The 18,190-nt window shown below is 40.1% G+C and overlaps 1 protein-coding gene across 1 annotated transcript in view; it reads left to right on the forward strand.

The window, feature by feature from the left end:
• Window positions 1–18,190, forward strand: part of csmd1a (CUB and Sushi multiple domains 1a) — a 603,150-nt gene that overhangs the window by 343,347 nt on the left and 241,613 nt on the right. Inside the window, exons 6-7 of the mRNA XM_066678438.1 lie at window positions 13,736–13,848; window positions 15,940–16,017. Of these exons, the coding sequence (XP_066534535.1) occupies window positions 13,736–13,848; window positions 15,940–16,017 (191 nt within the window). The remainder of the gene's footprint in view (window positions 1–13,735; window positions 13,849–15,939; window positions 16,018–18,190) is intronic.

An 18,190-nucleotide genomic window follows, 5' to 3' on the forward strand; every position in this document is an offset into this window, starting at 1 on the left:
TGTAACCGTTGATCCAGTTCATTGTCGTGGTGGGTCCAGAGCCTACCTGGAATCATTGGGCGCAAGGCAGGAATACACCCTGGAGGGGGCGCCAGTCCTTCACAGGGCAGCACAGACACACACACACATTCACTCACACACTCACACCTACGGACACTTTTGAGTCGCCAATTACCAGTCACAATATACTTCACAATATATTACACAGTCTAAATATATTATCTAGCATACTGACAAACTGCACATCTCCTTCTGCTTTCATTCTAGATGTCTGGAAATATTAGACATTGTTCCCAGTGTCTCTGTTAAAGAATTACAATCATACAGAAGATACGATGTAAAATATCCTATGCCAATCCATTAGAGCTTCACATAGGGCCAACCACACCCTTCCTACCGGCAGCCACATAACATCTATTGTTCCAATCCTACAGCTACACCCTACAGTTGCTGTGGCCGTTTATGATCCGATCAGCAACCAGCTACCCTTAACATCTACAGTTACTCATTGAGCCCATCTCATGAGTACCCAAACCACCTGCTGCATCACAAGCTCTTCATAGGGGTCATCAGGTAGGCACCTCCCCTCGTCAGAGTCTCACTGAATTAAGCCCATGACACCTCCAGAAGGCTCAACAATGAAGTTTGATGTCGCAGACCCACCCCCCTCCAAGCTAGCTTTACTGTCCTACCTTACCCTGAAGTATCAACAACCGTAAATTCACACTGGCCTCCCTGGTGACTAAGGCCATACCGAGCCCCACTGGCACCGTTAATGCATGCTCAGTGCCACCAGTTCCATGTGATGTGATCCTTTACGTGCTACATCACTAACCACCACAAAAGCATCTCAACACTGCATTTCCCCAACTAGTCTGTGTTCTCCTTATCCACAACCACTGACTAGACCTTTCAACTATTTTCTTTCAACTCCTTCACAGCTGCCCTTAATTTCCGGCCCCTGATGCCGAACTGCACAAGCAGGGATATGGCAGACTTTTGTGGCAATGTTTTATTTATTTATTTTAATTAATAGATTTTTTTTTATTTATTACTTTTTAATCTGGAGGCTAATATAATACACAGATATAATCCTATTTTGCAGACAGTATAATGTATTTCTATTTTTTAACAATTTGTTAAAAAATATTGTTAATGTCAGAATATTCAGAATAAAACATGCTCATTTATATAATACTTGAAAAAGAGGAGTAGTGACTTGTTCATAGCTGTTAGCCAGTTTGAATGCGGATTTAATTACAACATGCAGTGAAAGAAAGGGCTATTTCATTCTAAGAAAGGACTGATGATTGTTCTTGGCTTGTCTCAAGAACAATTTCCAAGGCTATCTTACTCTGAGACAACACAGTGTCATACTATGATTTAGACAGAGACGGGTGTAGTACAACACAATACAAGCAGATGTTTGTATTTGTAATGTCAGAAAAGTCCGTCAATTGCACATGAAAATAAATGCGCTATCAGTTTGTTTTGCTCATCCATGATTATGCTTGAAATCATTAGGGATTAAGCAGGAATCTGCTCTCCTGAGAAGGTTTTACACAATAGATATATGAACGTTGCTTTGAGAATTTGATTGTGTTCAGCTACAAGAGCATTAGTGAGGTTACAAGTCCCATTCCAACTCATTCTAAAAGATTGTGATCATCACTTTAGATATTGCCATTCCACTTCAGCCCAATGCTGAGGGCTTTATACCCCTCTAACCTATAGTTTGCATTGTACATTATTAACTAAAATGATCCCAGTGCATTAACAAAACCTTATCAATGTCCTAGACACACTGTCTGGGTTTAGAGTCTGGACAGCTCTGTGTCCTTTTTAGGTCACTGGGAGTGAATTTAATTGATTGGAGTCTCAAAAAATTGAGGGTGGGGGAAAAAAGCTCAGTCAAAATATCCTTTTCATCCCATTAAGAAAACCTGGCCTGCATTTTATTTTAATGTCACTAAAAAGGATCAATACTTAGGAGGCTTTTGAATGTCATGCAGGAGGAGAAGAACCCTGCTTTAGTAATTCCTAGAGGCACTATTAAAATGTGTATCTCCACATTTACAGGACAAGCCAATATATTCATTTACATTGATAGCAAGTTAATGTAAACAGTTTGCTCAAAGTCTGATGGAGCAGTTCAGTTCATGACCATTTCACGCAGTGTAAAGACAGTCTCCAGTGTTCATCTAATATGAAAAAAGGATGAAAGTAGATACTTTAGTTTTATTTCTAAATAAATATATTTGGCCAGCCACGAAATGCAGCCATGGAGCCCCTATCTGCAGCTCCGGCACTAGAGTAACTCATGGCTTTCCTCACTCATCCTCTTTGACAGCAAATGTATTGTTTAAAGTCCCAGAAGTGTTGGGGAGAATCAGCTGTGGTGAAATCGATAGCTCAACATCGCAAGAAGGTGGTGGCATGAGAGCACACAACTTTGTGGCAATTCCTGCTCCTGATACTTCATAGTGCATTCAATTTCCCTTAGCACCACTGGCTTCAGACAAAAAGCCTCTTCCAGCAATGGATTCCTTTTACACCTATATGCTACCATAATTTGTGTGTGTGTGTGTGTGTGTGTGTGTGTGTGTGTGTGTGTTGCGCGTGCATTCTGAAGGTGTGAAGGATAGGGGTGTGCTGCTGTGGTGTACTGGTGTTATTGAAATCTCCAGCTAGCAATTTATTCATGCTGTTTTTGCAGATTTGACAAGGCGTGGGCCAACAAGGGGACTTCTGAACAAAAGGAGAATAAAAACCAGTCAGCTACAGAAGATAGCATGTCACTCTCACAATATACTGATACGCTATGACCTCTTACATTTTTTTGCATTTAAAAATCCTCCCTGGCATCTAATGGAACAGAAATCTAAGACACAGTTCCTTTAATAAAATAACAGTAAATCATTGTTTTATCCCCAGAAAGTAGGAACAAATATTTACATATTTATTATTATAACTATGTTCTATGTCGTGTATTGAACATAAATTGAAGAAAATTGATATGTAGTCTTTGAATTAACAAGCTTAAGCTCCATAGAATAGACCCTCCCCATGGCCATATTTAAAATAGGTTTGGTATTAAATCTCTGACACATCCAGGACACTAGGGGTCAGTATACATATATGACTGTTTTGTAACGAGAAGAAAAATTGTTGGAGAAAATGACGGATGGCTATTGTTTGATTTACCAAGCCTAATTAAATGATAAAATGTACCTGTCTATAAAAAATTCATTTCCAATTGAGTTAAATACATTACATATGTGTATAAGATTGCTGAAGCAAACACATTTTTCATTACATTATTGCAAGAATATATAGAGAACATTGTAGATACTTCATAGTTTGTTTATCTAAGATAGTCTCATTTCACTCGGAAGGCAGTATTGATTGTTTCCAGCTTTTTTATTTTAACCAGCCCAGTTTCATCGAGTCTTGAAAGAAGCCAAAGTTTTTGCGAATAGATTTATAGTTTTAATAGATCAAAATATAACCTGAGGAAAGCAAATTAAACCCACATTCATATATGAATATTCTAAAATTCCTACAGCAAGAACATGAGAAATATAAGATGTAATGGCCTGATTTAAGTAGTTTTCTCCTTGCGTTCCTATCACAGTAACAAATATGGACTTTTGTTCATGGTTCGTTAAAGTTGTAAAGAATTAAACATAGCCTAAGGTTTCTCTGGAGCATTGTGCTTTTTTTTTCTTCCTCAGACTGGATAAAGACACAAATATCCCATAGGCTCATTTCGAAAACATTTGCTGGTCAACAAAATAAAAAGAGCATTATGGAGTTTTTTGCAGCTCATGTTCTGAACATCATCATCATTAGCTTTTGCCACTTTGCTAATGTTTTCTGATGCTAATGGTTTTTGCCCATACCCAAGTATTTTTTGTGTTGTTCTATTGGAAACCATTAAAATGTTGGTGCCCTCAAGTTAAAGACTTTGATAGAGATTGGCTCGGACACAATGGAATGAGGCTTCGCGGGGAGATTGATGGCCGACAGGTGGTCACATTCTGAATTTGTGTGTCTGGAAGTGGCTCTTCTTCTTAGGAAACTTTGGCAATTGATTTTCGGGAAGCAGTTTTCCCTTGCAGACAGATGCCTGACGGACTGTCATGTCGGGTTTTGTCACTTGGCCGAGAAATAAGGACATCCTTTTTTTATCGGTGTCACATTGCATGACATGATAGATATGTTCATATCGTCATTGAACTTTAGTGTCAGTCTTGAATGTGCACAACACACACACACACACACACACCCACGTGCACTCTCATGTTCGCCAGAGCATGATGCATGTGCCAGACGGAAAAAAATAAGGACGTCTTACACGTTTGTCCCAGTTTTGAGGGTGGTGTGTGAGGGACGCTTGGTATTTGAGTTGTGGGCTTGAGTTAAGGTACATACAGCTCAATTCAGTTTATTTAAATTCTATTTGTGAGGAAGGGTTTTTTTTAGGTGACATTTTACAAGGTAGTTGTACAGACTCTTAATGAGGCTCTGTGGGATTGACAGAGGCAGGCAAACTAAAAAAGTCTGAAATACTGAGTGGAACTAAGACTCAAAAGGAAGTAGTCATGATAAAAGTAGCATGAGTTTAGTAGAAACAGAGCTGTTTTGCCCTGCTGCCACAGAAGAAAATCTGTGAGAAGCCTTTGTTTAATGTTAACAGTAAGAATGAAACAGTGCTACTGATGCAAAGCACCAAAAATTGTTTGAGCGCTAATAGCGACCCCTTTTGAAAAGATGTGAAAAGCCTGGAATTATGGAGTCATTGCAAAAATACATAACTACAATGGAATATGGTCCAATTATGTGTCCTAATAAAGAAAATAAAGACATACCCTTGAGGGTACAACTGTCCCACTCCAGTGAAAGCTTAATACCATTATTTTCTCAGTGTTCAACATGTTAATAACTCCAGATCCAAGCTGCTAAACATGATTTTCATTCCAGCACAAGGCAGCATATGGGGGAAAATGCAGTCTCATAGTTTGCACTCCTCCTGCCATCCCCTACTCTGATCCTAATCTGAGTCTGTGGACTTCATTCTCAACGCTCATTGCCAGAAGTCATCAAAGTACAGATGGGCTTGTTCTCATGACCTCACCAAGTCGGCTGCGAGAGCCCGAATAAATTTTGCAGCAACCTCTGAATAAAATAGAGGCTTTTTCCTCTTTGAAGACTTTACAGCTCTTTAGTTATTCATTAGATTCTTTATTTAAGGCTTCCCTCAACTTTATTATGTGTATGGGAGAATCATCTGGTGCTAGTGGCTGTCATTTCAACATTTGTTCAGAGGAATATAAAAACAGTCACTGGGGAATGGCTGCTAACACGTACCTATAAGATCAGGTTGTTGCACCTGGCCATTCTGTTTGAATCACAACTATGTGACTGGTATAGTATGCGCTGTGTGTGTGTGGAGGGGGGCAAACAAAAAAATCAGTGTCTTCTGGATGCCCCTTAAACCCAGAAGGAAGGTCAGAAGTTGAATGTAGAGGTATTGCTCAGAATTGGAACCACAGAGCACTGAATTTGTGTTTATTCTGTAGTCAACTGTAGCATGAGCTTTTTCAGTGAAATAAATAAACGGAATATTTAGATATCGCAGCCATCATGCCCTGTAGTAAACAAAACAATTCCCAAACGTCACTGGATCCTCTGAATGTTGAGGCCTTGAGTCTTGAGACCTTTGAAGTCAAAATATGAATTATGCTACATCCATATCACAAGCAAGCTAACCGTTCTCTTCACTGAAATTACATTGCTAGAACAGAAATCTATTATTAATCATAAACATTAAAACATAATACCACCAGCTACTCAAACTAGACTACTATTGCTAAAGCAAAATGCCTACCACAGTGGACAAAGCTTGCTGGTATATTTGGGGTAATTTGGCTGTTTGTAGGGTTGGGCTGTATAATGGTAATTTAAAATGTGAAAAGTATTTTAAAATTATGACATATCTGAGAAGTCAAATGTCTGTTCTGTTTGGTTGGTACAGGGCAAAATCCTGTTCATGCATGTGCATTTGAGAGCCACAGGAAGGGGGCGCTGTGGGATTTCACACTCTTAAAACAAGCCCAGCCGTCCACCATTGTTGAGCACTGAATTCAGCACTGAGTTCGGGTAATATCCAGTTGAGCAAAACTGAAACATAAACTTTCTGAAGGTCCTTTAGTCAACTCTGTGTTCATGGTTATGTGGTTTTATTCTCTAAACGGGTGTGATTTGAGCCTCGGTTACTTGGAACACAGTCTGTGCTGTGGTGTTTTGTAGGGCTGGCTCTGAATATACGTCTATTTGTGTATTTTTGTGTAGGTATTTGGACTTTAATTTTGTTATTTGGATAGTGTTTTGTTGTGTTTTTGTAGGCTATTGGTAAAAGCAAAGCTCCATTCCACCTGTATTCAGGATCTTCAGCACTAAAAACTGCTCTGCTCCCTGAACACCCCTGCCCTCCCCCCTAACTCCACCCATATTCAGGCTCGTCAACATAAAAGTCCTTGGATGAATGAAACATAAAACAGGTTTTTATCTGAAATTAGGTCATGTCTGCGAAGCGCTGATTAACCCGTGCATACACTGTGCTCTTAGTGTCCCTGTGTATGCTCGGGGTTAGCGAGTGAGGCTGAACGAACACACACACACACACAAATATTCTACGAATATTACAGCTGAAGCTCAGAAGCCCTAAAAATGTAGAAACCAGTGCTGTAAGATCTACATCAAACTGCTGCCTGGTGCTGCTGTGGTTTTCTGTTACAAGAAATCTGAGATGTGAGCCTGTGGTACAGATATGAAAACAAACTTCAACAGTCGTGTTATCAGCTTGCATTAGCTTATCAGCTAATGAAACTGTGATTAACCAGTCATTTAAAACTGCTATGGGATGTTTGAATGTAGTCTTATTTAAACCACTACTCAGCAGTGTTACTTATCTCTGCGGATGTATTGGCTATCTTAATGTCGAGCAAGATTTCAGTGCAGGAGGGAGAGTGTATCTGAAGTATGTGAAAAGATAATGCCTTAATTTTTGAGCATTGATTGCGATGCTGGTTGTAATCCCCATTTATTGACATCTTTAAATGCAGGTCGGATTCATGTTGCTTCTCCACAGCTTACCATTTGATTTTCTGCCTGAAATATGTGCTGTGCAATTTGAGAATTAATGTGGCTTTTATTTTCCTCCTTCAGCATCCGTGCCGAGCTCCCTCATGCTCCTGTATCCTTTCTGCCATTTCCACTCCTCTTTGCTGCAGCATCTTCAAACAGATTGAGCTTGCTGCCACAGGTTTACTTCCCCCCAAAGCCTCTCGTAAAAATGCACCTTTTTTTTTTTTTTTTGCTCTCTTACCTCCTCTGCCTCTTCAGTGCAGACTGGTTTTCATGCTCCGCTGAACTTCACTTTCCTGAAAAGAAATAGAGGGGCCTCCAACAGCACCCTCCGTTAATTGCGAGTCACTGTGGCTTAATGCCATTCTCCACTGTTCTCTCCTCCTGCCACACAACTGGATCCTCCACCATGCTGAGGACATGCAGGCGGACTGGCGTGGTTAACGGATGAATAATCACACAGCTCCTGTTCTCTGGTATAAATTACTAACAGGACAGGGAGCGTGAATTGGCCTTGTACGTTAATTTTACATAAACCTATTTTGGACCTATTTTGGAAATGACAGGTCAGTGGCAAAGCATGATAATGCATACTAAACACTCAGTCAGCCAAGTTAAATATTCAGTATAACAGATGTGTTCAGTAGGTGTGCATTTGAAATTTAATTACTCATTGTCCAGGCTAAAATGTAGGCTAGTATTGGAGTGGATGAAAGACCTAAAGTGATTATGAAAACATTAAAAATAAACTTGTATACTCAGACACAACATTTTATCAGCTCCACTGACCATACAAGAGCACTTTGTAGTTCTACAGGTACAGACTGTATTCCACCTGTTTCTCTGCATACTTTCTAATCCCCATTTCACCCTGCTCTTCAATGGTCAATGACCCTGACATGGTGGTGGTGTGTTAGTGTGTGTTGTGCTGGTATAAGTGGATCAGACACAGCAGTGCTGCCAGAGTTTTTAAAGCCCTCAGTGTCACTGTTGATGTCACAGTGTCACCTAAACCAGTGATCGTTCAATGTCATAATTCATTCATTCATTCATTATCTGTAACCACTTATCCAGTTCAGGGTCGCGTTGGGTCCAGAGCCTACCTGGAATCATTGGGCGCAAGGCGGGAATACACCCTGGAGAGGGCGCCAGTCCTTCACAGGGCAACACAGACACACACACGTTCACTCACACCTACGGACACTTTTGAGTCGCCAATTCACCTACCTACTTTTTTTGGACTGTGGGAGGAAACCGGAGCACCTGGAGGAAACCCACGCGGACACGGGGAGAACACACCAACTCCTCACAGACAGTCACCCGGAGCAGGAATCAAACCCACAACCTCCAGGCCCCTGGAGCTGTGTGACTGCGACACTACCTGCTGCGCCACCCAATGTCATAATGCAGTGCAAAAATAAAAAGATGTGTATTGAGAGGATAAATAAAAGCATGAAGTTCATTCAATACAAGGTCATTCAACCCTTTACATTTGGATAATGCTGATTCCCTGCTACGGAAGAACATTGTCACTTAGAAATTATCACTAAAATCAACACAACTCTTCCAAGATTTGCAACCTGCAAGGGAAAAAATTGTTATTCAAAGTATTGCAAGATAACATCTTTTCATTGTGACCATACTGCTATTTCCCTCTACTAGGGAGCTACACTACATTATCTGGCTCGAAAACAGATTGCTGTTTCTGCTTAGATTTTTTCCTCTTTATCACTTTTCCATTTCTACATGTTTTTACCATTTTACCTTCTAGTCTGATAAATGCAATGCTGTCTCTTGGCAAACGTTTTAATATTATATGCAAGGATGCCAGTGGGTACTTGAAGTATGCAAAATTTTGAACAGCTTATGTCAGATAAGGTCTTGTAGATTTTCAGTTAACTTCTACAACTGCAGTGCGCAAAAACTAATGTATTTGTGCCATAACCTGTGAACAGGCTGTGCTAGAAAGTATTATTTTTTAATGTTACATTAAGTAAAAACAGGACAGCACAGTGGCGCAGCAGGTAGTGTCACTGTCACACAGCTCCAGTGTTCTGGATTTGTAGGTAGCAGCCCCGTCCCGGGTGACTGTCTGTGAGGAGTTGGTGTGTTCTCCCCGTGTCCATGTGAGTTTCCTCCGGATGCTCCAGTTGGCGACTCAAAAGTGTCCATAAGTGTGAGTGTGTATCTCTCTCCGAAGAACTGGCGCCCCCTCCAAGGTGTGTTCCCACCTTCTGCCTAGTGATTCCGGGTAGGCTCCGGACACACCGTGACCATGAACTGGATAAACGCTTACAGACAATGAATGAATTAAGTAAAAAATAAAATAGTAAGTCAGTATTTAGATTATCTAAACTTCCTGGTTGTAAGTCACGTTTTCACATTTCACATATTTCACATGTATCTCAACATAAAATGATCCAGTAACAATTATATGACTTTTAAATACATTTTTAATATTTCAGTTTACATAGTTTACAGCATATGTGATTGAATGATGTTCATTCAGTTCAATTGTTCATTCATTTATTCACCGCTTATCCAATTCAGGGTCACGGTGGGTCCAGAGCCTACCTGGAATCATTGGGCGCAAGGTGGGAATACACCCTGGAGGGGGACCAGTCCTTCATAGGGCAACACAGACACACACACACACACATTAACTCACACACTCACACCTATGGACACTTTTGAGTCGCCAATCCATCTACCAACGTGTGTTTTTGGACTGTGGGAGGAAACCGGAGCACCCGGAGGAAACCCACGTGGACACGGGGAGAACACACCAACTCCTCACAGACAGTCACCCAGAGCAGGAATCAAACCCACAACATCCAGGGGCCTTGCAACACTACCTGCTGCGCCACCGTGCCGCCCCTCTGCTCTTAATTCGTTGCACTCAACTTTAAAGTTAGTTTAAAAATATTAAAATTGATAGTGCAAAGAGGTTTATGTTTGATGGTGATATTATGTTTCTTCTTGGCAGCTTTTCTGTGGAAAATATATTGCTCATAACGATATCGGAATTATATCATATTGACCGAAAATAAGAAATATATTGTGATATAAATTTTGGTGTATCATCCAGCCCTAATTATAAGTAATTCCCCCTGGCAATCAGGTGTGGTGCTGGTTAATGGAAAGTGTCTTGTGGTATAGGTTTAGTCATATATTTGTTTGAGAGTGATGCATTTTGCTATACATAACAGTTTTATCTCTTAAGCTTATGGTTAGCTACATCATATACAGTTTTTGTTTCTACCTGCAAATTTAGCCTTATAAGTGCTCCTGTGGTCAGTTTTGATTGGTCACCAGGAGCAAAAATAAATAAATAAAAATAAATATAAATCAGACTGCAGCATAAGAGAAAATAAAGAAATAAAATATCCCATCATGCAAGGACTGAAACCTCACCAGAGCCTAGTTACAGCTTGAAAACTCCCATCCCCGAGTTTCAGCAGCTCTTGTCGAGGCTCATGCAGCCAACTCTAGACAAAATCACTGACCGAGCTCATATCACATGACAGCAAGTTTACACCTGGAATTCTGGCAGAGAAGATGTGAGAGGAAGTTTTAATAGGCATCATAGAGTATGTGGGGGGAAAAAAGGAGAAAGCAAAAAGGAAAAGGAAAAAATAACTGCAGGTGAAAGAAACAAAAAAAAAATTCTTCCGGAAAAGACTTGAAGCCTAGTCTTCCTTTGTGTTCAAAAAGTCAGTTATACTGCATATCCCTCATAATAAAATCAATATTAATAACTGTAGCTATTGTCATCTCTCTCTCTCTCTCTCTCTCTCTCTGCTACCTGTGACTTAATCTGTGCGCTCTGATGTGTCGCAACAAATGCACCCACCATAGTGAGATTCTTTTAAAAGCAAGCAAATCTTAAAACGCTTTAATGTCCGCGGAGATTACTGGCACCCTGCTGCTCACAGAAGTAATGAAAGGCAACGTGCAACTGTTGACAAGAAATGCAATAATTAGGAAAAAGAAGACAAGAAGTGTTTGTTTCAAAAGCACATAGATTTATGCAACTGCAGTCATAACTTTTTTATATTCTTTCCTGCTCATCCTAGGCATGATTAACAGAAGTGCTGGAGAATTAGTCCATTTTGATTAAACGCACGTGTGTGTGTGTGTGTGTATCTGCTGCATAAAATATCATAGAGTGCAGCTTGGGAAGGGGGAGAAGTGCTCATTTAAATGGGAATTCCACTCATACATTAAAAATCTCTGCACATTTCGGTTGTTTAGATGTAACTAAGTTATTCCGAGTGGTTTGAAGTGAAGTGTTCTGTTCTACAGAAACTACGAGGCAGAATAGTTTGCAGTGGTAATAGGAAGCGGATAAGTTTAATGCTTTTAAAAACTGGGAAATTGACAGTTGTTACATCGGATGGTAATGAATGTTGCTGATGTCTGAGACATTGTTAAGCTAATAACCTAAAATGTACTTTAACAAAAATGTCTTTCATAAATACTGTCTTTAACTATATAAATATATAGCTAGGTTCAACTGTATTGTCACTGCTCGCAGTATTAACGCATGGCATACAATAATGCTGTTAAAAACCTACCAGAGACTTCAAGTAAACCGTGTAAATTCTTAACCAAGTGCCTACAGTAGTAAAGAGTATTTATCTGGTATATGTAACATATATGATACCAATAAGCCATAACATTAAAAGGACAAACCACTAACACATCAGTGTCACTGTAGCACTGACATTGATTCACCACCCCAATCATATCTGCTCTTTGGTGGACCTTTTGGGGTCCTGACCATTGACAGACAGGGTGAAAGGGAGCAGGCCAAGTATGCAGAGCAACGAATGAACTACAGTCTGAAGTGACAAAATCCTACAAAATTATCCTGTATGTTCATGAGGTCCATGATTCAATGTTTCCTCACCCTAGAGGCTTGGTCCATCTGGTGACATAGCGCTAGCGAGCCCCTCTACCTGACCTCTGGGGGCCACAAATATGTATGCTCTAAACAGAGTATATACTGTAAATATGGGTTCCGGATTATAGGTCATCTCTTAGTCATATTCTACCACATATATCCTCATTAATTTGCTGGCCACAGGACTTTTGACCTGTTCATGGTGTTCATGAGGATGTGTATGGTGAACAGTAGTGTTGCTGAGGTTATACTGAGCATAGTCCTGGACAAACAAGTGTGTGTGGTTTTTATTTTATTGTTATTAGCCTGGAATAGGGCTGTGCAATATTGTATCGTTCGCAATAATATCGTCGTCATTTTTAAAATGATTTTAAAAAGTCAATATCATGATATCGTGATATTCTGAGATGTTTACCTAACGACAGTTATTTAGGCACAGTGAAGTACGGTGGAAAGTGGCTTTCAATGATTGAAAATACATTTGTAGTATAATAAAACGTTTTAATAAATAAAACCATTTAAAAATTATATATATATATTACATTGTAAGGACTGGGGGCGGACTCAGGGAGGTGGACACAAACGCTATAACACAAACTTTATTTGAACAACAAGAGATAACAAAACAGATATGGACAAAGAGACAATACATAGGAAGCTAAACTGAGACTTAGACTTAGGAGCTAAATGGACTAGACTTGAACACAGGGTTAAACAGACTAAACCTGGACATGGAGAGCTAAACTGATTAAACTTGGAGACAGAGGGAAACAGAGTATACTGGTAATTACAGATAAAGGGAAGAGAAGGAAATCATGGAACAGACGAGACAAATGAAAGTGGAACAAGGCGAAAGCAAACCAAATGGAATCAAACCGAATGTCCAACAAACAGGAAGTAACACAAAGGAGCCTAAATAGACGACACTGACAAGGGACACCTGGAATAAAAAATGAGGGGGAGGAGCTAGGGCAGGACTAGGGTGGAGACAGAAACAAAAACAAACACAGTCATGTGCTAATTAAGCACATGGTGGGAACAACAAACAGGACAGGGCCAAGGTGTGACATACATATATGTAATATAATTAATAATAATATAACATTTAGTTTTTGTTGCAGTAGTGTGTTCTTAAAATTAATAAAAGTGTTTTTTTTTTATTGTTTTGTCATATTACCAAAGATTGATATCGTGAAAATACCGTGATATTATTTTAGGGCCATATCGCCCACCCCAAGCCTGGATTTATACAGTGTTTTGCTGCTGAGAAAATTTACGCACACATTTTGTCAGGAATTTTAGGTAGCGTCAGTAAAGGCACAAAAAAGGCAGACAGGCCAAACTATAATGCTGGAGTCAGCCAAAGCTTTAATAGCACCCAGAGGCATTCGCTGAATGCTCACTGGCACACTGGCCTCACCCAGCCTCGATTTACAGTGAACATGGGCAATTTTATGCAGCAAAATTGCTTTTTCAACAGCTGCACTGTGAAATTTGTGAAAACAAGGACAGCTAATTGATCACATTTTATAATGATTAAAATGCAACACTGCATATTTTCTCTTCAATTTGTTTCTCTGTATCTGATCGTACATTTGATGTCCGTTGCCCTTTTCAGATGCTGTTCAGATTCAAAGCTGCTGAAATGAGAACCTTGTTTTTTTTTTTTTTCCTTCGCAGGCTCACTGGCATGAATCTGCCGTCGCCTGTCATCAGTAGCAAGAACTGGCTGCGGCTGCACTTCACCTCTGACAGCAACCATCGACGGAAAGGATTTAGTGCCCAGTACCAAGGTAAGGGGGGTCAGTGTGGGGAGGAAAGGCCCAGTTTCTCTCTGTCTCTCTTTTGCTCTCTCTCTCTCTCTCTCTCTCTCTCTCTCTCTCTCTCTCTGTCTTTCTCTCTCTCTCTCTCTCTCTCTCTCTCTCTCTCTCTCACTCTCTCTATCTCTCTCTCTCTCTCTCTCTCTCTTTCTCTCTCGCTCTTTCTGTCTCTCTCTCTCTCTCTCTCTCTCTCTCTCTCTCTCTCTCTCTCTCTCTCTCTCTCTCTCTCTCTCTCTCTCGCGCTCTCTCTCTCTTTCTCTCACCTGGCAGATGTGGAATGCTTGGCAAATGTCTGTGGCGCCTGGCATGCTGTCCTATAACATGGCTAAATATGACGTCTTGGCTTGTGTTGGTGACTCTGAGCTACAGGAGCTGATTTGCTGCAGTGGTCTACAACAAACAACATCATAACACCACCCCACCACCATACTTTAAAAGAGGGAAATAAATTACACAAATGGTGGAAAAATTTACATCTCTCCCACATGAATAACGCAAAACGAGGCATTTTTATATTGTTTCCATGAAATGCGTTGATGATCGCGCATGCAATTTGCATAATGAGCAGGTGATGCAGCGCAGCCCTACCACAGCCTAGGATCCTCAAAGATCGTGAGTTTTGCACAGATCCTGATGTTCCCTTTTCATGTGACAGGAATATAGATTTCTTTCAAATCTAGGACCTACTTTTCTGCTGCCCCATGTTTTTATAATGCATTATACAGCGAATGGGCAAGAATCATGGTGCTACTAACAGAAAGAATGCCTTGCACATCAGGCCCCCTCCTTGTTTCCCTATCACAATAAGTAGGTTATACTCTATGGCAAAACTCTCTGGGAAATAAAGACAATTTGCTGGAACAGATCCTCTGCTTCTTCAGACCGCTGCTTTCTCATTATTGTGGGTATTATCCTGTTTATCCTTCGAAGAAAAAAATGCACCATCTTTCAGTTTCATTAAAGCCTACTGATGGGGTGATGTCACACTGAGAGAAAATTATGCAAAGTGAATTTGTCTCACGATTCTTTGGTCATAATTGGCATCCCATGTAGCATAATTACAGGACTGGAACTTTAGAGCTGCGCCAAAATCCGTATCAGCTTCTGATTATGAAGCTCCAGCAAGTCCTGCGAGTGTCATGAGTAAGAGCTTGAAATAATGTCCAAAATTCCTGGACACATTCTAATTTTGAATCCAATTACAGGCGCACACATTAGGGACACAGGCATTCAACTCTAGAATATTTATGGAAAAAATAATAGAATGCTCTGGAGCGACCACAAATAAGTGTAAGGTTTCAATCACAATGTCCAGCATCAGCGAGTATGGTTCCCAAAAACAGGGCTGTGGAACAATGGAACTGTGTTTTCTGTAGCGATGGAACACAATCCAGCACATTTAGAATGAGTTGGATTGGCGTAAGTGATCCAGAATTAATCGTTCAACATCAGCACTTGAGGATGGCACTAATGTTCTGGCGGCAAGATGCCATCAGATTTTTACAGATGTGTTCTAGTATTAAACCTTTCCAGCAGAACCGGGACTATTTCGGCAGCAGGGGTTGGCAAATGTCCTAGTGACATACTTAAACGTAAGTAGAAACGGTAAATAAGTAGGTGTCTGCAAATTCACATAAGCAACATTTTCTTAATTATTATTTAAAACCAGTGAAGTGGCATAGGGCGGGCATTTTAGAATGAAAGTTTGACAGTTTCAGTCCTGATTACAGCAGCATTCACTGTAGTCATATACCCTGCTTTCCCCCTGGCTCCACTGCTGTCATTCCAATCCTCTTTCTATTCAGTGGGTTGATGAGGGAGGGCACCTGAAGCCTCATTTAGAGCCCAGTGCAGACCGGCTCCTCCAGGGTCACACACCAGTGCCAAGAGCTCTTTGAGGTGTTGGCACGTTATGCCACTCTGCTACTCGGATTGTTATTTTACTAATTGTGTAAATGGATTATAACATGCCCTGCGTTTTCCTCTCTCTCTCTCTCTCTCTCTCTCTCTCTCTCTCACTCACTCTCTCTATTTCTCTCTCTCTTTCTCGCTGTCTCTCAACAGTGAAGAAGGCCATCGAGCTGAAGTCCAGAGGGGTGAAAATGCTTCCGAACAAAGACACAAACCACAAAAATGCTGTCTGTAAGTATACAGGACTTTACAGAAGAAAGCAAACACATTCACTACTTCACTAAATGTAAGTTAATCAGTTCATTCTTCATGACCCAAACACTACTGCTATATTCTACTATATTCACTACCGCTATAAGTGATGTAGAAAGCAAATTAATGCAGCTTTTTAAATATATATATTAATTTAATTATTTTATTGTATATATTTTTTTACATTTCCTTTCCTTGGCTTCCTATTATGTCATTTTGTGTGATATAATAGATAAAAAAGTTCGTAACCAATGTATAAACCTCTCTTTATCCCGTAGAATTCAACAAACACTTGCCTTTAAGAAGGATGTATGAAAATAAGCTCTTTGTAGATTCCTTGCCCTGACCTTGAATAGGGTTGAACTGCTGAAAGCTAAAAGGTGGATATGTAGTTTTCATGACAGAGAATTCAAACAGGCAGTTTTTGCAGCTTTCATTTCTTGGTCTTCGTGTACGGTAATTCTTTACATTCCAGTGCTTCTTAAAAATAAGAAAGCAGCCCTTTTATAAGTTAATTGTATCACTTAGAACCATTAGTATTCAAATTTCTATACTTAATAATCATTTTTATTATTACTTTTTATGTAAATGATCTATGTTCTGACTGGCACCTCTGTACAGTTCAGCGTACTAAATCAGTCTGAAATATCATGTGTGGAAGAATGTGTGTATGTAATAATCCTTTAATAATCTGGATTTTTTTTTTTTTTTTTGGAAGGCTGCAAAAATTGATTTTCTTTCAAACTGTTAAAAACTGCACCACTTCTTATTGTTTTCCTCCCACTTCAAAAAGGCTGCTACAGAACCATTCTTTATTACTTCAGCATGGGCAGGACTAAGCTACAGTAAGCAGAATATCCCCCTCCTGTATCAATTGCTCCACTGATGACATCACAACCCTGATGCAGAATATTCCCTCATGGTTATGACTTTAAAACTGTGGCGTCTCTTATTAAGTCATGGTTTTGACGTACTTTTTATAAATGTGCTCTATGAACGGATAAGTATATTTAGAAATAAAACATTTATCCCCTTAAACTACCCCTATGATGCTACACAATATGTGCGCTTGGTGGTTAATATAAAAGAACTGCACATTTAGCCTCCTCATCCAAGTGTGTTAAGCTGTCCTATGACAGTTCATTAACTGCACTTTGGAAATATGCAGGGGCAAGCTTCACATGTCTCAGAGAAAGCATCTGCTGCCTTCACCCTCCCAGCTGGGCTGTATCACGTGACTGGGGAAGACCTAGCAAGTGGGTGGAATTGGCGCTGACAAAAATTGAGGAGAAAATTAGGTAAACAGAGGAGGAGAAATGAAGGATAATTCAGTTTCACATGCTATAGGCCCTTGAACCCTTTGCATCTGCTCCCAGAAACTCAATATGACAACAGGAAGAATGCGATGACTGAGATTCCATACATGAATATTTCACTGATAAAGCCACACGGCTGAAGTGGGGTGAAAGATGTTGTACGTTTCAGAAATGTATCAGTGAGGTTGAAGGAGTTCAAAGCAGCTGAGATACAGAGCAGATCTGAAGCTTCTACAGCTGAATATATTCCCCATAGGGGGCAAAAATAATATACCCACACATTTTTAATACACAATCAGGACTGGTTATATAAAGCAGTAAGGGCTCTCTGCAACTTTCTTAACTCCTGCCTCATTTCTTTTCATTCTCGCAGTGTTTGCTGCTGCTCAGATAAAGCCCCAGCTTGTTTTTTCCTATTGCACTCAGCAGAAGATGCCCTTGACGAAGCCTCAAATCCCCCTGTTAAACACCAGATTATACCGTATCGATAATTTGGCCCATTCTCTGCTTCACCAAGTGTGTTTGGTGGCAATTAACACCACAAAAGACTGCTGACACCACTTTAGTCACGCACTTCAACCATGCTCTGTCTGTAGAATTCAGAGCTGATTTACAATAGCAGGCACAAGTTTAGACACATCTGTTACACATCTGTACACCTGTATGTAGTTCATAGTCTTATTATGACTTAAATTCTTATGATTAGAAGCTTGAACTTTCATTCATTCATTTATTCATTCATTCACATTTTATAACAGCTTCATCATATCCAGGATCACTGTGAGTCTGGTGCCTACCTGTAATCATTGGGTGCAAGGCAGAAACACACACTGAAC

This window comes from Hoplias malabaricus, chromosome 8 (assembly GCF_029633855.1).
Source record: "Hoplias malabaricus isolate fHopMal1 chromosome 8, fHopMal1.hap1, whole genome shotgun sequence".
In the NCBI taxonomy this organism is placed as follows: Eukaryota; Metazoa; Chordata; class Actinopteri; order Characiformes; family Erythrinidae; genus Hoplias; species Hoplias malabaricus.